Raw genomic sequence first — 19,837 nt, 5'->3', positions numbered from 1 at the left:
CATTTTTTTCATGGCATTTCCATCAGCCAGGAACCAAAATATCATGAGGAGACAGATGCTGCATTATTTCAGCACCATGCATGGCTCCTCAAAGCACTGAAAGAGATGGAGAAAAATAAAATACAAAAATTTGAAACTCAAGTATAAGCTGAAGCTTGCAAGATCTCTACCAAAACAGTAGATGCATACAAACTTCAAAATACCAGATGAGTTGCCATAGGTTTCCAGGATCTTTGGATACAACATGATATTGTTCATGATTCTTTGTCCTAGCAGGTCACTGTATGCTCACACAGTTTGTTTTAGGCAGATATTTTCAAGAGCAAATTTGTTGGAAGAACTACTTGTAACAGTGGACAGGGGATAGATGACCTTGCCTTGGCCATACCTCTGGCTGGTCACAGGAGAAATTCAGTTGCAGATCCAGCTCTCATGAAATAGTAGCCATGAAATGTGCCACATTTGAAGTTAAGTGCCCATGTTGAGTACAGTCTGTCCCAACTCCATTTCAGCCACTGGTCTCCATTAAAATGCTTAATCTTAGGGCAGAGAGCTTGGTGCTCACAGTCTTCTCCACCCACTGATAACAAGAGCATTTTTTCAGGCTGATACTTTCCTACCATAAAGATTTTAATGTACCTAGAAAACAAACAAATAAACAAGCAAACAGACAACAAATGATAAGATATAAGCCAGCTGCCACCTTCAGCATGGCAGCAATCAGCAGTGTACTGAAAGCCTTCCAGCAATAATCCGTCACCATTATTCAAAGAAGTCTTAAGATAATTTCCTTGCCCACAGTGCCATTTGATGGCTGCTAATCACCTCCCCATCTACCAAACCATTACTAAGGCTTATGCCTGGGGCTTGTTAAAATACCTCTGAAGACCAGGAGTATTTGCCACGCATCAGTGAGCACTTAAAATAAATTTCCCTGGTGTCCTCCCTATAAAAGATTTTATCCTGCATCCCCTATAAAAGATTACCCCACTTTGGGAACACACTGAAGGAGTACATGTATTTATTCACAGCTACGAGCAGAGTGATCTTGTTTATTTGCTAAACAGCTCTGCTTCCTTCCTTGGTCATGATTAAAGGAAAACATTATTTTTTATATGGCAGAAACATGTCAATAGTTACACTCTGCTCTGCCAGAACACACCTTTGTGCTCCAGGAGAGCTCATCACTGTCAAAGGGAATGTTTGCAATACTACCTAGATGTAACCGTGATCTGTATCACAAAATACATCAAAACAGCTGGATGCAAATCAGTCCAGTGACTGAAATTTATTGTGGCAAGAATCAGCACTCCATCATCACAAGTGGTGCTGTGTTTATGCCCATCACCTCTCCCTGGTTTTTGCCAAATAGCCTGCTTGTTTCCTCCAGTGAGCCAACATCTATGCCAAAGATGCAGAGCTTCAACTTCTCTTTGAGAGACCCACTAACACGGTATCACTTCCCATCTGTTTCCTGCTACCATTTTCCACTTGGAAGATCTAGCTCTTTGCACAAAAGCACATTTCAGCTTCACCTTCACCAGCCCTTTGGCAACAGCACAGTTCTGCAGCCACGTTGGTGAAATTCATCTTGCCTAATTGCCCAGTTCTGTCCAGCTATATGGGCCTTTTTTTATTGTAGCTTTATCCCCTTCTAGATTTCATTAGCTGGGTCTTCACTGAGTGTACTGTGAGTTTAGACACTTATTACATATGTATGTGACAGGACGATGGTCTCCTCATTATAGAGGATCTGGAAAAGCAGAGGTATGTTGAGATCACTGAAGGCTGAAGAGAAGATGGAGCTTTTGTTTGGATTCTTCCATCTAGACAGAAGGAAAAACTGAAGACATTAAATTCTTCTTCTTGAAAGTGTTGGAAACCAAAAATGACGACTGCGCTGGTCTGTTCAGCCAAAAAAAAAAAAAAAAAAAAAAAAAGAGGCAATTAAAATATTTATGTCCACACAGACACACATTCCGAGTGTCTGCTGCAAGTAAAAGAAAGTGCTCTGGTTTCCTTCTTAGCTCATCTCTCGAGATATGCTGTGTGTTTCTGATGCAAAAATATCTTTCATGCTTCCTCTGTTCAAGTCTAAAATCTGGCCATCAGCCCACACCGCATAAGAGCAGGAAATTAAATTTGCCTGTTCTCTGAGCTGACAGTGCAGAAATCCGGGATCAGCACATGTTAACAAAAAGCGAAAGGGCGAGAGCACCAGTAAAACTCTATCAGATCGAACTGGGTCAAAACAGACCATAAGAAAAAGAAAAAGACACCCTCATATGAGGTGATATCAGTACCTGGAGCACTGACCTAGTTACAGTTAGGACAGAATCAGATGCATTTCTTCTGAGGCTTTGGGCAGACTTGACTTGCAGAAGACCTCACCAGGTAAGCTGAGCTTCTGCTTTGCACCACAGCAACACGCAGCCCACAGAGATATTCGCACTGCTGCCCACAGCCTCTGACCACGCAGACAAGCTGGAGCTATTTTTGCAGATAGGCTGATGGCCAAACTTTTTAATTCCCTTTCTCCCCCCATGGATAACATAGCTGGTGTTGGCGATGCTTTCCAGAGAGATTCCTTGGACTCTTCACATAAAGTGGTGTTTGAGGAATTGGGTCATGGTGTAAAATTTAGCCCACAGAGTAAACCATCGGGTTTATGGAGCAGTTGGAACTTTAATACTGAGACGTGCTGTCTTTATAGGGTTTGGACTACATGGTTTATGTGAGCAGCTATGTGCTATGAGTGATTTCAAGAGCTGCCCATCCAGAGTTTTAGAGTCGGAGTCTCTGAACAATGTTTCTTAGCTCACACAAGACTCTTAAATGATTCAGTTGTGTGAATCATTTGCTTTTGGTCAAATGAATCATTCTCTCATGAGGAATCCAAGGATGGCTTGTCTTTCTGTCCCAACTGAACATTAATGCTGACCTATCCAAGATTAAAAGTGAATAAAGTCAGCCAGAAATCTGAACTCCCACAGCAAAGCTCTAAAAGGACATCAAGAAAATCCAACACAAGCAGCAGATTCAGCAAATAGGCTTGCATATGTTTTTTTTTCCAAGTGGTCACAATTCAGAGTTATTTAACTGCAGTTTCTCCTTCTTCTTCAGCCCACATTGAAAGAGGTGTGTGCCTCATGCCTGCAGCCTGTCTACTCTGTGGAGCGTGTGGTCACTGACAAAGTCTGCCTGCACCACTCGTGCTTCTGCTGCAGGGTCTGTGGGAAGAAGTTGAGGTGAGTGGTAGGACCCCAGGTCCATTTATTTTTGAGAGATGTCCAAGTAGTTTCCATCAGAATGGCCTGGTGGTAATTCCAGCGGGGTGAGCTCAAGGTAACAGGGAAGGGCAGTTTCCTCGATACAGATTTCCTCTCCATGATTAGTCTGAAGACTGCTCACCCCAAGCTTGTGTACACCTGTGAATCTGCAATCTGCACGGTGGTGCAAGGGTGAGGTGCAAACACGAGAAATATTTTCAGGTTGGGACTGCTGATAGGGATTTTAATTGCAGGAGTAATCGGGGTGCTTCACATGTTCACAGAGTTGGGTGGGTGAGAAGGAAGCTCTGGAATCCTCCACCCAGCCTCCTGCAGGTCCAAGGAGGGCAGGTTGCTCAGGGCCATGACCATGAGGTGCGTATGGTTCCAAGGTCGGAGATACAATAGCCTCCTGGTTGCAGCCACTCTTTCAAGACCTGATCGCCAGTGAAAATGTTCTGTTCCTATATCTAATCACGATTTCCCATGTTTACAACTTGTTCTTATTGCCTCTCATTCTGTTACTACACCTCCTCTGACCCTCCCACAAGATAGACACACAGCAACGAGATCCTCTCCTTTAACCTTGCCATCGTAACACAGCTAACCCAGCTCTCAGCCTGTCCTTATATCACACACTCCAGGTCCCAAACCACTTTGGTGGCCCTTCACTGGATTTCTTCCACTATATCAATGGTTTTCTTGCACTGGAGCCCAAAACTGGACAGAAAACTACATGTGACCCCACAAGCACCAAACAGAGAGGAACAGTCACTTCTCTTGACCTGCTTGCTGGGCTCTTACTAATGAAGTCCAGGATGTTGGTTGCTTTGTCATGAGGGCACACTGCTGGCTTGTTTTCTGTTTGTGATTCCCCAAGGAACCTTTTCTGCAAGGCTTTTTGCTGTCTTCTTGCCCCCCAATCTGTGCAGACACATTCTCTTATCATGCAGTCATTGTATCACGGGAGCCCTGTGAATTTTTACCCATATGGGCCATGCTCTCTACACAAGGAGAGAGATGAAGCCCTGGTGTGAAGCCTGGCTGATAACAGAGAAAGGGATCTCACATAACTTGGTCCACAGCTCCCCAAGGTATTGCAAGGAAATGTTTAATTTTTCACGTGTTTCAGTTTTTGAAAGAAAAAATCAAACATATCCTCAGCAAACAGACACTGCTTTTGAAAGGCTTCATTCTTCAGACTCCCCCCCTCTTTTCCCTGACAGTTTTCAGTTGCAAAACAATTTTGCTGAAAACCCCTCCGTCAGCGCTACTGCTAATCCTCCCCTCCCACACACCCTCTAACAGCTCTGCCAATGTGTTGTTTTCCAGCTTGCAAAACTATGCTGCCCTCCGCGGGGTGTTTTACTGCCAGGTCCACTACAAGCAGATGGCTGGAGCTGAAAACAGAAGCGAGGCAAGGAGGCTGGAGCAACAGCTCGGGGACCATCAGGTTCAGCGAGCAGCAGCAGTGGGCAGAGAGGCACAGCCCCAGGGCTGGTACAACAGGGCAGAAAATAAGACTGAAGGAAGAAGGAAACCCACATCCTTCAATGCACAGGGCAGCTTGCAGCTGGCTGAGCAAAGGCGAGAGCTGAACAGCAGGCCCGTGCTCTTAGGGAACAAGCTCAGGACCAGCTGGCCACCTTCAGAAACAGCCTTGTTGGCTGGAGATGGAAAAGATGGGAATCTTTCCTGGAAAAAGCCCGCACTGAGCTTGCAAACTGGCTGGGCTGCGGGCAACGAGGAAAGCAGGATGGTGCTTGGGGTTCAGAAGGGAAGAACAGCAGTGGAGGCAGCCGTGAAGAAGGGAAGCTTCCTACCTGGTGTCACCTACCCTGAGAAAAGACAGCAAGTGTGTTCCTGGGCTAAGCCTGGAGAACAGCGAGATGGTGAGAAGAAGCTGGCATTTGGGGACGGGGACGTACCCGGGGGGAAACGAGGGGGCAGGGTGTCCCAGCGAGTTGCTGAGTTCCAGCAGGGCAGGGTCCAGCTGCAGAGAGGGTCTGTGTCTGCCTCCTCCCCTGTGCTGCTGGAGCCTGTTAAATCTGTGACACGTCAGAGCACCAAACCCACCAACTGGAGGTACCTGGGGACCAAAGGGGGCTGCAGCCTGCCCGCAGCAGGGCTGCCGGTGAAGGAAAACGGGGCCCGTGGGTCTCTCTCACCACTGAGCACGTCCAACGAAGGAGGCACAACGCCTGCAGTGACAGCTGACAAGCTTGAACAGACCACAGCCACCCCAGCCACTGCAGGGGGCAAGCATCATCCTGGAGAGAGAATGAGCAGCCCACAGCCGGTCTGTGTGCCAGGAGGGCTGGAAACCAGAAACACCACAAATATGGAGCCAAAATACAGAGCTGAGGGGGATGATGCCCCTGAATACAAAGCTGAAGACCAAGCTTTCTGCCCCTCTGGTGTGCCAGGGAGCCCCAGTGTAGCATCCAGCTCCCTGGAGCCAGGAGGACTGAGTGCATCACCTGAGATGGATGAGCTGGTGCGTGAGAAATCAAAGACAAATGTTGATGAGTTTCCTGGGAAACAAACACCAGTGAGTTTGGAGGAATACATGCTGCTATCCAGTGTAAGTCATTTCCCTGAGGTTGAGAGCAAAGGGGTGGAATTTGAGAAGACCAAAGAAACGAAACCAGCAAGTACATCAAGGTTTCTGGAAGAACCCAGTCCTGAGCACACATCTCAGGAAGAAACACCAGAAAAGAACAGAGTCCCTTCACCTGGTTTGCCAGAGAAGACAGATGACCACGATGTGCCCCAGCTACAAGAAACAGAACCTCAGGCCACGTGTAGCCCGCTGATGGCTAACCCTCACGGGGATATTCTGGTCCATGATGTAAAATCACCTGACGAGGATTTTCCAGTATCAGCAGACATGCCTTTGAAAGGAACCTGCGCCACTTGGCCCTCACCTGATGAAGCTGACAACTCCAAATCAAAGGATCCAAGTGAAGTTCTTGATGGAAACATCTTTAACATTTCTGAGCAACCAGCCAAGAAATTCGACTCTTCCAAACTGAGTGAATCCTCAGATGAACATGGGGGTCATCCAGAGGGTGAAGAAAAAATGGAACTGAAACACCTGGGGGAAAGCACTGTGCGTACATCAAGACCTGGTGACCAAAACAAAGAGACCAGAAGCAGACAAGCCAGGACAGAGGTGTTGGGTAAAGGTCTCAGGCTTGGGAAAAACCCCTTCACTATGCTTTTTGGTTCTGAAGACAAAGGCAGCACTCCCAAGAAGGAAACGAGCCAAAGGAAACCCACAAAGCCCCAGTCAGCCCTTGTCACTTTGTTTGGTTACTCCTCAGAGAAGAAGCAGAGTCAACAAGAAAAGCCTGCAAGATCCTCAGAACAAACGGATGCTGAAAACAAGCAGGAAAAGCCCCGGGGCCTCTTCAGCTCCTCCAGCCAAGCAAAACAAAAGGACTCCAAAAATGATCAGCTGCCACAGCCAGGGGAGACAGAGGTCATCCCCAAAGATAAGCAGGAGAGTTCTGGAGGCTGCTCAGATACCACCAAGGGCAAGGAGACCAATATCTTGTTGTTCCCTCCTGGTACAAATATTTCATGTGATGATAAACACGAGGGAGTTGAACTTGAAATTCGTGACCAACCAGCTTCAGACAGGCAGGTTCAGCAGCTACAGGAGAGCTGCTGGCCCTCTCTCGTGCCAGCACAGGAAAATCAGAAAGAAGGTGCAGCAGACGTTGAAGGTGGAACAAACCCTTTCCATCCTCCTCCAGAGCTTACGCCTGCAGCTGATACCAGCAAAAAACTCACCAGGGAAGGAAGTCATCGTGATGCTCATCTACTGGAAATTCAGAACTTACCGAGTTTGGATATCCAGGACACAATGGTAGAGGATGGGATTTTTTCTTCATCAAGCAATTTAAGAAAGTTACCCGAGGAAGCTGAGCTTCAGTTAGACAACGTGGATCTTCTGGAAGACAGTAACGTTCTCCTATCTGTAGAAAACAAAGGACAAGATTTTCCCGGGATGGTGAGTAAAATCCCAAATTTAGACTTGCAAAATTCACCAACGGGAACTTCACCTTGCTTTGATCCAAATCCTTCAGAACTGTGCCAGGAAATCCTGGCAAGTGCTCCACTAGAACTGTGGGACCCCTCCAGCTTCCCCTTTCTTGTTGGACAAGATCAGATTGTTACTGGAGGCTCCGAAGGGATTCAGGGCTGTGCACTGCTGCAGCACTTCGATCCGCAGTACCAGGCCCCAAAGGCTGCAGAAGATGCATTTGGATGGGGTTGTAGAGCTGAAGGCTCACCAAACAAACACCTCTCTGTGCAGGAAGGGAGTTTTCCTCCACTGTACACAGTCACCAGCCATGCTTCTGAAAACCCTAATCAGGGTCTCTTTGATCCCTTTCGTGTTGATTCAGACCAAATTGGCCAGGGTGTTCCTGCAGAAATGGACGGGAGAAGAAAAATATCAGGGGCTGAAGAAGCTCATGAAAGTCTCTGCTCTGCAGACCCAGATGCGTTCAATGATGACCCTTTAAACCAGGAGTTCTTTATATAGTTGAAAAAGGAAAAAAAAGAAAAGGAGAAAAAAGAAAAAAAAAAAAAAAAAAAGAGAGAGAGAAAAAAAAATGAAAAAATAAAGAAAAAAAAAGAGAGAGAGAGAAAGAAAATTAGTTTCTGAAGTTAGCTGATATGGGACAAAACGTGATTCATGAAATCAGCTTAGAAATCCCCACTGCTCTGGCACTAGGTGAATTCAGTTGTGCATAGGCTGATTTATTAGTGGCTTAAGGAGTTAAATTTAAGATCTCTCTATCCTGGTCATAGTGGATCAGCGCTCAGGTCCCAAAAAAAGAACACCACAAAGATTGGCTTCACCACGAGGAACCTCCAAGGAGAGATTAACCTCTCCAGTGGGAGCAGCACCCCATTCCCTGCACTTGGAGGGGGAATCCTTGACCCCAAGTGCACAAGCAAAATGCAATGAGCAAAGGCAGAGCTGATGGGGGCACACTAAAAATTCAGCTCCAAATTTGGTTTAGGTGTCTGCGACAGTAATATTTCAATATAAATCAGATGCCCAAGCCCACTCAGAATTAAAGGAGAGTCAGTAAGCACTCGCAATGCAGTCCAGGGAGTGATTCAGCCCGTGATAAGCAACTGCATTCAGAAAGCTAACAGCTCTCTGAACTCCACTGAGCTTATTGATTGATCTCAACTAATTACAGTACAACCTTAGATATCTATTTATCATAAAGACAGCAATATTTAGACATCTAGAGCTGATTACATGGCTTGTCTATGCTTAACCATAGATATCTCGCTCCCCTCATTATATTTTTCCTTATTTAGACTGGAAAATTGCTTCACATGGGAGGTTACTGTCATTATCCTCTTTTTATAACAATAAGCAAAGATAAGTGAAATGACCTTGCCAAGGTCACCCGGTCAGAAGGGCAGAGCAAGACAAGGCATCCGGGTCTCCTGAAGTCCTGCTGTCCCTGTGTGGTCTCACGCTGACCCTCCCTGGCTGCCTTTTGCTGCCGTAACACAGGTGCTACAGAGGGTAACAATTACACGGATGATAACAAGTTCACCTTGAACATCAGAGAGACAAAACACGAACACGCCTTACAAAAAGGTTCATGGAGCACATCGCTTTGACCGTGTTAATTGGCTGTCTGTTATAAAAAGGATAGAGATGTTAAAACAATTAATAAATACACATATCATCTCTGCCACATCGGTGCTGAAATGTACACTGGCTCTGTCAGATCTGCTGAAGGAATAAAGCTGCTTAATGACCGCATCTGCTGCAAAGTCAGTGCACTCTGCAGGGACATCAGTGTGTGTCCAAGAAAAAGAGGGGTGGCCCGTAAAGCTACGTGACCCATTTGGTGCTAAATTGGTCTCATCTTGGGGTGGGACAAGTGCCTCAGGACAAAGGTGCTGGCATCCCACAGCCCTGGTCAAGCTGTATTTAGATATGGAGAAATGAGACCTAAAGGCTTGAAGGGGTTAAGCACAGCATAATTGATGTCCAAATGGGCTTCCAGCCACAGTCACTGCTGACATCCCGAGCTCTGCTGAGGCTGCAGGCATGTCTGAGTCACCCACAAGAAATTTTTGTGGTCAAAACCTGACCTCTTTGCCACAGGAGATGCTGGTGGCTGAGGAGTGAGAAGGAAGACCATGTAGGCTGGTCATGCACCACTGAGAAAGGCACCTACCTCCCTGTTCATCAGGATGGGGTTGAAATGCCTCTATATGGCAGATCTCCCCGGCAAAGTCACCCCACAACAAGGATTTGGAGTAAAAGGAAACCTCTGGAAGTTATTTAGCCAGCCTCCTGCCCACAATATGTCTCTGAACAACAGCAACTCCTGTCGTCCAAGGATGTGGGTCCAAAGCTCAGTGGCATGTTTAGCCATGTGGTGTGTGTGTATGCACGATCTAATTGCTCCTCTCTCCCCTTGCTCCCATTAGCTTAGGGGGTGATGTTTTAAGGTCAAGTCTTCCATAAGTACACCAGTGCTGTACCTACTCCACACAGACCTGGACTTGTCTGATCCTTCTGTAGCTCTTCTGGAGGCTCAGATTCACTCCTTGAGCTGGGGGGTGATGGACGAAGGGTTTGAGAGGAGATATTAGTGAGTAAGTCCGTGTCCACTGACCTGTCCTAATCACTTTGGTGAAAGCAGCCAGGAGACCTTTGACAAATCACACACCGCATTTCAAACACTGAGGACAATCTGTGTTTCCAGTTCCCAGGAATAAAGATGCAAAGCACTCAGAGAGGCTGCCCAGGAAATAGCTCAGACGTGCAGCAGAAACCAGGTCAATCTCCTTTGCAAGTGACATCAGAACCTCAGGCAAAACCAGGCCAATGTCTTTTCTTATCCCCAAACCCTGTGTGCTCTGTGTGTGTGTGACAAGTCTGATATGTTTTTCTTAAGGGTACTCTCCCAGTCAAATCTCTTTTAGGATTCTCTTCAAGACATTGTAGTTTAGATTCAGTTTTATGACTGACCAGGGCTTCTACCTGGGGCAAATGAAAATCGACAGCTTGGGACATAGCTCTCAAGATCATGTCTCCTTGATGACCAACAATTTCCCTGTCCAAAGGAGAAGTCATCAGGGTGGGCTGTCCACCCATTAAGCCATTAATGAGAGCATCACATGTGAATGAGAAGCTGCAAGCCCCTGTCTGCCCTGTCATGTGGAGCAAAAGCAACCTTCCTTGTCTGAAAGGGGATGTGCATGGGGGAGAGGAGGGAGCACAGCCAGCAGATGTGGCCCCAGAGAAGACAAGAAACAAACCAGCACAGTGGGTCCACCTGGAAATTGTGCAGCAAGTATTTCCTAGATGGGAAGTCCATCCTGAACTTTACCATGCCACATCAGTCCTAGGCGTTCAGCTCAGATCAAGCCATCATGTCCCGCTGGGGAAGTCGGCCCTGCGAATCCAGACATTTGATTTGGGGTAATTCAGCATGGGAAGTAGCAGGGCAAGGGGGGGGTTGGCTGTAAGAAAAGGCATGGCAAAGGAGCATTGGCTCTGAGCATGGCAGGGGCAGAGCAGGAACGTGGCCCCAGGCCCCCAAACCCTCCTGCTTCTCTTTCAGCTGCACAGGACCAGCCCCAAAACCCACACTGAAACCCCTTCTGTGCATTCACACCTCACAATTTGGAAAAAAATCACTCTGCAGCACAGCTGCCTTCAGGAGGTTTGGGGAGATACTGGGATAAGACAAGCTGTCCGCCCTCTGACCCCAAGAGTGACAGTGCTCTGGCACCTTTGTTCTGGCCGCAGGAACAGGGAGGGAATGGCTGGTGGCAAAGTGCGTCCCACAGGACTCCGATATATCTCATCTTAATGGGGGAACGTGCTGATTCAGGTGCTCATGAGAAGTGCTCATTTTATCACAAATGATTAGGGGTTTAGTGCTCAAAGAGTTTAAACATTAATGTTTTGCTATTTAAGCAAGGCGTTCTGGTGCAGCCCGGACATAGAGGTACACACCATGGCCGAGTTTGGGGATTTTATAAGCGCTCTGGGGGAGTTCGGGCTATATCAGAAATGGCTCGTGCTGTTGCTCTCCCTCCCGCTGCTTCTTAACCCTTTCCAAATGATTGGCCAAGTGTTCATAGTTGTGGACGTGCCTCACTACTGCAACACCAGCTGGATCCGCGCCGTCGGCCCCAACCTGACCGAGGAGGAGCAGCTGAACCTCACCCTGCCCCGCGGCGTGGACGGGGCGTACGAGCAGTGCTCCATGTACTCGCCCGTCGACTGGGACCTGGGCTCCATCGTGGCGTACGGCCTGAACGCCACGGAGAAGTGCAGCAGTGGCTGGGTGTACCCCTCAGCACAGCAGCCCTCCCTGCTCACCGAGGTCTGTAAATGCCTTCGGACGCCCCGGGGACGTGCAGGGGAAGGGATGGACTTTGGGGAAGGCCGAGACAGAGGCGGGGTGGGGCTGAGCCCAGCGTGTGCTCTGCCCACCGCACAGCCCCTTGCCAGCACCCGAGGCACTCACAGTACCTGGCCTGGGGGTGCCTCTCTGCACCTCTCTTCCACTCTCTCCCCACATTCCTCCCTCATTTCTCCTTCCCTCTTTCCTCCGTTCCAGCTCCAACTTTCTCCTGGGTACCTTCCTGTGGGCTAAAACCAGATGAGGGAGCCCAGCCTCTGGCATTTCCTTGTCTCCCCTGGAGCCCTGTGTCCATTTCACATCCAGTTTCTCTGGAGGCCCCTCAGCAGCTGCTGCATCCCTTCCCTCTCCTGCTCCAGCCATCCTTTCCCAGCAAAAACGCTGCTCTCCTGTGTGGTGGTTTCACTCGGGTGAGCAACAGAGCTCCACCACAGCCGCTCTCTCATTCCTCTTCCTCATAGTGAAAGGGGGAAAAAACAGCGATGCAAAGGGCTCAAGGTTTGAGATAAGGAAAGGGAGATCGTTCAGCAATTATCGTGACAGGCAAAACAGACCCAGAGTAGGGAGACAGTAAGATTTATTGCCTATTACTAAAAAGCTAGAGAAGTGAGAAAACAAAGGAAAGAGGCCAAAAGCACCTTTCCCCCATCCACGCTCTGGGACCCATGGCTGCAGGGGGACAGCCTGCTCCACCAGGGGCCTCTCCACAGGCTGCAGGGGAACTTCTCCAGTGCCTGGAGCACCTCCTGCCCTCCTGCTTCTCTCACCTTGGGGTCTGCAGGGCTGGGTCTCAATCCTCTCTCTCCCAGCTACTGTTGTGCAGTAGTTGTTTTTTTTGTTTGTTTGTTTGATTGATTGATTGATTTTCCATTTCTTAAATCTGCTCTCACAGAGGCACAAACAATATCACTTATTGACTCAGCTCTGGCCAGCTTCGAGGCCCTTTGCTAACATGAAGCAGCTTCTGGATTCTTCTCGCAGAAGCCACCCTTATGGCCCCCCACTATCCAAACTTTGCCATATAAACCCCCTACACCATCTCCTCCTCCTCCCTCCAGCCTGTCCCACCCTGCCCGGCCTTTGCAGCCAGGTGCTGGGACCCCTCTCCAAGGCCCCGCTTCCCCCAACACTTCCCAACCAGGAGGCTCCCTTGGGCTGCCTGGCCTTGATGCTCTCCTGCAGGTTCTGCTGCTTGAGGCCATCACTGAGTGCCCAGGGGTCTGTCCCACCTCCAGCTTGTGCAGCTCACACACACGCTGGAGACTTGTGTCCTCGGGAGAGGGATCTGTGATCCCAGGGACTATGGCGAGAGCCTGTCAGCAGCAAAAGCAGCTGTGTTTCCCTCCTCCAGTTCGACCTCGTGTGTGACAGGAAGGACCTGACGGACATCTCACAGTCTGTCTACATGCTGGGGCTGTTCCTGGGAGCCATGATCTTTGGGCCACTCAGTGACAGGTGAGGAGACACAGACACCTATCTAGAGTTGTTGCCTGGCACCCTCAAACAACACAGCTGAGGCTTCAGGATGCCCATGCACTGGTCACAAAACTTCACAGAAGTCTATCCCCATTCCTCAACAAGAGAGGTGATAGGAGAGGGAGGCAGATACAACCTTAGGGGCCCTTCAGAAGTCTCATGTTCAGCCCCAGTTCTTGTCTCAGCTACCCAAGGTTGTCTCTAGGGATCCTAGAACATGGAATGGAGAAGGGCACAGTATGCACACAGGGCATTTCGCAGGTGAAGCTGTATTACAGCCTGTGTAAGTCTGGTCCTCAATGCTGTCAGCAGAGGTAGCATGGGAGCCCTTCAAGGGCATGTTACTTTAACCTTTACTGGTATCACATCTGGCCAGAAGTGGCAATGCTGCTTTTGCTGTCTTTTCCTCCCTGGGTCAAGGAGCTCTATTCACACAGGAGTCAAACCCCTGGTGTGAATGGTTCCCAAATCATTGTGTATCCCTCTGGATTCCCATGGGGTCTCTCCAGATACCAACAGTAACTTCCCTATTCCTCTACAGGATCGGCCGCCGGCCAGTCCTTCTGATCTCCATCTTCATCCAGAGCTTGTTCGGTTTGGGAATTGCCTTTGTGCCCCATTTCTATGTATACATGGCCTTAAGATGTGTCGTGGCAACTGCTGTGTCTGGAATTCTGATTACTGCCTTGGCCTTAGGTGAGTAGGATGCCCTTGCCCTGATGCAGACCAATGTGGCCTCTCAAGATATGATAGAAAAAGACATAAAAGATAGTCCTGCATGCTTTGGAAAAAAAAAAAAAAAAAAGAAAAAAGAACTCTCAAATGAAGGCTTAATAATAGCCCTGTTCCTCCTCTCTCAGGGTGACAGCTCAGGGAAGACAACCAAGATAACATGGGAGGATGATAGATGTAGGGAGAGCAGGAACAGGGGGGGCTCCCCTCGCAGGGACAGGACAGCCAATCCAGAAGATGCTGTCAGCACACGAAAAGGGGTATGAAGAACTGTCAACTGTGTCCCTACTGTGTGAGAACATTTCAAACATGTCTCTGAAAATGGAGGTCTGACTGAAAGTGTCTTCTCCTCAGCACCTGGAGAGTTCTTCTCCAGGAGAAACAAACTGCTTGAATAAGGGGAAATCACTCACGATGACCCTCAAACTCTGTTCTTCTTTTCAGCTACGGAATGGGTTGGGGTCTCCTATCGACCACATGCAGTGCTTATTACTCACTGCTGTTCTGCCATCGGACAAATGATTTTGGCTGGCTTGAGCTATGGCATTCGTAACTGGAGGTTGCTGGAAATTGCAGGATCTGCTCCTATGTTTGCCCTTTTCTTCTACATCTGGTAAGAGGCAGGTGGGCAGTATGCTCCTCGCAGGCATGACAGGTGCCGGAGGGGTTTCTGCAGAGCTCAGCACATCTCCCTGAGCCACTGGGCCTCGGAGAGCTGTAGCTGCTTTGCTTCAGGTCCTCAGATGTGGCGTAAATGTAGCCCTGGGAAGCCTGATAGGAGGAGGCATTTGGACTCCCATCACACATCGTGCCCATTACTTGCTGGGCCTGGTTGCAGGGAGATGGGCTCCGAGGAAAGTCAGCAGGTCACAGGGCATCTTCTGCTTCCATCTCCTCGGCAGGGTGCTACCAGAATCAGCTCGGTGGCTGGTGACAAAAGGTAAAATAGAAGAAGCTAAGAAAGTCCTTCAGAAGGCAGCATCCATCAACAAGCGCACCATCCCCCCGGATCTCCTTGAGCAGGTACCAAAACCAGTGTGGGGAGCTGCTCGTCCTCAGAGACCTGCCTCTGAGTGTGGCTTTGTAGCACTCCTTGGAGCTGGGCTCACTTGGTAAACATCTTTCCATGAATGCTGGGATCATTTAGGGATGGGCTTTTCTTCAGGGAGGGCTTCAGAAGTATGGAGGATGATCATGAGGTCCCTGCTCTGTGGTTTTCCATGCCTAAATGCCCAAAGGCAGGGAAGTTACCACCCTTCCCATCCCAAGGACCCTGCACAGACAAAGTGTTCATCCTGAGGAACCTCCCAGTCTCCAAATTATTGCACGACACAGCCACACCATAGGCAGGGGAGCCAAGCCCCGCTGGGCTGCCGCCCCTCCCACAGCAGCTTTGGGTCACAAGCCTGTCCTGCTGAGCTTATCCTTTGTCTTCAGCTGGAAAAAGAGCTAGCCACGGGTTTCCTTTGTCTGCTCTGACTCTCTGCTTTCTCAATTTTGAAGCTGAAGTGTGAGAAACAGACCAAGCCTGGAAGTATTCTGGATCTCCTTCAGAAGAAGCACCTCCGGAAGGTGACTTTAATCATGTCGTGTGCCTGGTAAGACATTGCCTGGTTCCCTCTTTCCCACCTTCTGGGTGAAGAAAAAAAGGTCTTGAAGGTTATTCATAACTGTAAATTAACCCCATTATTTTTTTTCATGTCCATTTGTGTTTGCCATTTTTCTTTCTCCTGGCACTGGACCAGATCCATCTTGTCTGGGTTTGGGGAGAAGCTGATTATTCCAGATGCTGTGGGGTTTGTAATTCCACTTTCATGACAGACCCTGAGTTTTGGAGTAGTTTTGTGTCCCCACAGAAATTCTGGCTGCAGAATAAATATTGCTGAGCGTATCAGTGTCTATACTGTTTTACCTCATTCAACTATGTTCTGCAAAATTGTCACAAGTGGTGACTAGAAGCAAAACAGAGGTTCCTGGGAATTTAAATAAGCGTTTTGTGCTCTAACTAGCCTAATTTTTGAAGAAAAGATCCATAGAAAATCCATCTGATTGCATGTTTCATTCCATTGCATTTCAGGTTTGTGGACAGCCTAGTCTACTATGGTCTGAGCCTTAGTGTGACAAATTTTGGTCTCGACATCTATCTCACACAACTTGCCTTTGGGGCAGTGGAGTTACCAGCTCGCATTTCCTGCATTTTCCTGCTACAGTGGTTTGGGAGGAAAAAAAGTCAGGCTGTTCTGCTGCTGCTGGCTGGTGTGATGTGCCTCCTCATCGCTGGCATCCCTGAAGGTGAACAACCTCTTCCCAAGTCAAAAGAGAATCCAACCCCTATCTATCCTGGTTTAGAACCTATTCCCCCTTATGTGTTTCTACCTAAACACTGCCTAGAGCCAGTATCTTTGCACCTGCTGCTATGGTGGTGATGCAAGCAAGGCTGAAAGAAAGAGCAGGTTTGCAAGATGCTTTCCAGCTCATAGATAAGATATTTTCAAGTGAGCACTTCCCGATGACCTACAGTAGCTCAGTGACTCACTCTAGTCACAGATTTAGAAAACGTTCAAGGCCTGGGAACAAATCTATGTTCTCGTTGCCAGTTGTCCAAAGGTTATTTTTCCAAACATGATATCTGGGAGTGGTATCCAGTAGCTTAGCTGGCAGATTTCCTTGCAAAGTTCATTAGAAAGGGCTGTCCCAAAAAAAAAACGTCCAACTGCAGAGCCTCTGCCTGAACCTTGTCCATGGAAGCCACAGCAACTCTCTCTTCCCCTCAGACCAGGCCGTGGCGATCACTGTCCTGGCCATCATCGGCAAGTTTGCCGCCTCAGCCTCCTTCTCCTGCTCCTATGTCTACTCCGCAGAGCTCTTCCCCACCGTCGTCAGGTGAGGTTTCGCCAGGCTTTATGGCTTCCCTCCCACAGGGCTATCCTCCTCACGGGAGCACAGGTGGTGGCACCCCACCATGGGTGGTGATGGTGGCAATGGTGGCACAAGAACCCTGCCATGCCCATAGGCGCGCTTGTTCCCTGGGCAGGGGCAAGAAGAGGTGGCACAACATGGCCGCCATGGCTGCCCTATACACCTCTGGCCTGTCCCCTCAGCAGGGCAGTGCTGACGTGGCTGAGGAGAGCAGCACGGATGCATGCAGCTCTCCTGTGTGGGCACCTAAACCCATGAGAATCCCTCACTGAGGGAAGAAAAGGGGACGTGGCACTCCACCATGGTGGTGGTAATGCCGGTGACAGGGCAGGGCGGAGGCAGCATGCCATGGCCGCCGGCTCTGCCCCTTGCACTCCCCCTGTGGTGTCGCGCTGCTCCCCCGGGGCACCGAGCTCGGCCCGCAGCTCCCAGCGCCCCTCGCTCCTGCAGGCAAAGCGGCGTGGGGCTGTGCTCGATGGCGGCGCGGGTGGCGGGGATCATCGCCCCGCTGATCCGCCTCCTGGAGCAGTACCACCGGGCCGTCCCCATGGCCGTCTTCGGCAGTGCCCCCGTGCTGGGGGGGCTGCTCTGCTTCCTGCTGCCCGAGACCCGTGGCGCCGAGCTGGTGGATGACACGAGGGGTGGCCGCCCCACGGCACAGGTGAGCCCCCGCGCTGCCTCCTCTTGCTCACGGGGGACAGGGGGACCACAGAAGGGCCCGTGGGCATTGCATGGGCTGCGTGTGGGGACATCTTTATGGGTTTACATTGATGGAAGAGCAGGGAATGGGGTGCCCCATTGCCGACGGAGAGGAGGGAAAGGGGTGGTAGTGATCTGCCCCATAACACATCCCAGAAGGGTATCTCAGTGCCATGGTGGTCACTGCTGCCCTCCTGTCCATGAAATGAAAATACCCCAGGAGTGGAGAGCACTTCCCTTGGCTCCCCCATCCTCCAGAAAAGGGCTGATGCCTTGTAGCTGTGCTCTCCAGCTTTCAGCAGCTCGTAGCTTCGAGCTTCCTGTTCCCCACAGGGCTGGGTGGAATTGCAGCCTGGTACTTTATTAGGTATCTATGGGTGCTCACAGATGCGTGGGAAGGCAGGTTGTTGAAGGCTGCATGTCTTTTGGCTAACTTCTGAAGGCTGCCATCAAGTCATAATCTGTGTTTCTTTGCTTTTTAACTCTTTTCTGTGTCACAGAGATGTGTTTCTGACAACACAGGTGTGGTACCCCCCCAACAGAGGTAAATATCTGGAGGTCTGAATTTAAAGATTTAAAAAAATGTAAATTTAAGGCCATACAGAAATTATTCAGAAGTCAGGATGGATACAATATAATAATGTTTCTTCTCCTACCTGTCTCTTTTAGCAGTTTGGAGACTTTTTCCAAGACAGACACTGAAGAGCATGGGGTAGACTCAGAGCATGCAGTCTGAAGATGCTTGGAGAAAAAGTGATGAACGGAAGGGCACATTCTGAAGGTCTACTCTGATGGAGTCTTTTTTATAGCAGAACAATGAGACGCTGCTGTCTGGACGCTGGCCTTGCAGCTGATCAACAACCCAACTGTATTTGTTGTCAGAGGGAGAGGAGATCTGTGGCACTCTGCGTGTGGAAAAGATGCACTTGGAACTGTTCTCCAGCCCCGGCCTGTTACGCCCGGCTGTGCGAGTCCTCCCCGACGTGTTTCCCAGTCCTTTGCAAACTGGTACCCGTGGAACCATCCCTGTCGTGTTTTACAGCAATAAGGAACTGCCAGTAGAGTGGTATTACTGGGCAAGCGAGCACCGGACTGTGTCCCTCCTGCACTAATCGCTTGGGTCGTCAGCCTTGGCGGCGGCCCGAGCCTCGCCGTTTGATCAGGATGTCACTGAAACCCTGTCACACACGTATTTAGGTTGTATTTCTATGTGGTGTTGAATTTGAATTTCTACATGAATAATATAAATTATACTTTGCGTTTGATAAGAGACACTTGTAATGCAATATGTGAATAATAAATGGTGTTGATTTTTTTTTTCCTACTGTTTCACAGTTGGCCTTTGTAACTGCTATTGGCTCTGGAGTGTTTTCTACACAGAAATTAGAAGCCTGTAATTTAACACACAGATGGAAATGTGTTTGGTTTCCATCAGCCACAAACAATGCAGAAACAGAGTGTTAAAGCACTCTGGGTAACGACTGGGTTCAATCAGGACTTATTTTTATTTCCAAGTTTTCTGATGAACAATCTTTGTTTAAATATTTTTTCCTCTATGAGCAGCTGCAGAAGCTTCCTGAATTGTGTGGTGCACGCTGTGTTTCAATTTCAGTTAAACTGAGTGGACATCTGGACATTTTACCCCAGTCATTGTCAGCCTTTACTGGTAACCTCAGTTGGCTGTTGCCAGCTCTACCACAATTTAGTGTCATCTAATGTCATGCAAAGGCAAGAGAAGGGTGGCCTCCTCTTCTGCTCTGCATAGTTACAGTCAGAGAGTGCATTTGGTGCCCTTTCACAGAGCTGCCCCTTCAAAGCTTACAGCGTAAATCTTGTTCCCAGGAAAATGCTGATCACTCAGGTTTGTAGCATCCTTTTGTTTCCAATTATTTTGTGCCGTGGTAAATAGTGTTTTGAAGGCTGGGGTGTTCCAATGCCAAGCCAGGCGTTCTTGGAGGCAATGCTCATTCTGTGCTTTGGCTGTGACACACAAGATCTCCTCAGATTGCAAGAGTGTGATGGGACCTGGCCATGGCTGGAGATGAGGACTCATTAACACTTACTCATTGTAGAGAGTCACGGCAGCAGCACTAATATTGCTTCTTACCTCCTCAGCCATTCTCTGCTGTATCCCTTTCTGCAACCTATTCTCCTGTCATGGGTCTGAGGCTTTCCCAGCATGGAGCTGGGAGGAAGGAGAAGACAATGTCCTCTGCTCAAAGGACAGGCTCCGGGATCCTGACACCTCCACCCCACAGAGAGAAGTTGGGGCTGATGCAGGGTTTGATGGTATCACTGACATTAGGGCTG

General features: G+C 49.0%; 2 protein-coding genes across 3 annotated transcripts; both read left to right on the top strand.

The window, feature by feature from the left end:
- The first annotated feature begins 2,291 nt into the window (after window positions 1-2,291).
- LOC311430586 (uncharacterized protein) lies at window positions 2,292-7,858 on the top strand. The gene is made up of 3 exons (XM_084507318.1): window positions 2,292-2,394; window positions 3,124-3,248; window positions 4,602-7,858. Exon 3 carries the CDS (start codon window positions 4,660-4,662, stop codon window positions 7,822-7,824), a length of 3,165 nt encoding a protein of 1,054 aa, XP_084363444.1. The 5' UTR covers window positions 2,292-2,394; window positions 3,124-3,248; window positions 4,602-4,659; the 3' UTR covers window positions 7,825-7,858.
- Window positions 7,859-11,310: 3,452 nt separating this feature from the next.
- On the top strand, window positions 11,311-18,848 carry LOC311432194 (solute carrier family 22 member 13-like). 2 transcript variants are annotated; one of them, XM_084510429.1, is made up of 11 exons: window positions 11,311-11,662; window positions 13,053-13,156; window positions 13,719-13,873; window positions 14,354-14,522; window positions 14,812-14,932; window positions 15,413-15,507; window positions 15,987-16,201; window positions 16,684-16,792; window positions 17,279-17,489; window positions 18,028-18,071; window positions 18,200-18,848. In XM_084510429.1, exons 1-11 carry the CDS (start codon window positions 11,396-11,398, stop codon window positions 18,261-18,263), a joined length of 1,554 nt encoding a protein of 517 aa, XP_084366555.1. In that variant the 5' UTR covers window positions 11,311-11,395; the 3' UTR covers window positions 18,264-18,848. The 2 variants fall into 2 exon arrangements, with proteins under 2 accessions (XP_084366555.1, XP_084366554.1); XM_084510428.1 differs by having other exon boundaries at window positions 18,197-18,848.
- The last annotated feature ends 989 nt before the right edge of the window (window positions 18,849-19,837 follow it).

Source organism: Aythya ferina (assembly GCF_964211825.1).
Source record: "Aythya ferina genome assembly, chromosome: 2".
Classification (NCBI taxonomy): Eukaryota; Metazoa; Chordata; class Aves; order Anseriformes; family Anatidae; genus Aythya; species Aythya ferina.
The sequence above is the reverse complement of the archived record's forward strand: the minus strand, read 5'-3'. Positions and strand labels throughout refer to the sequence as shown.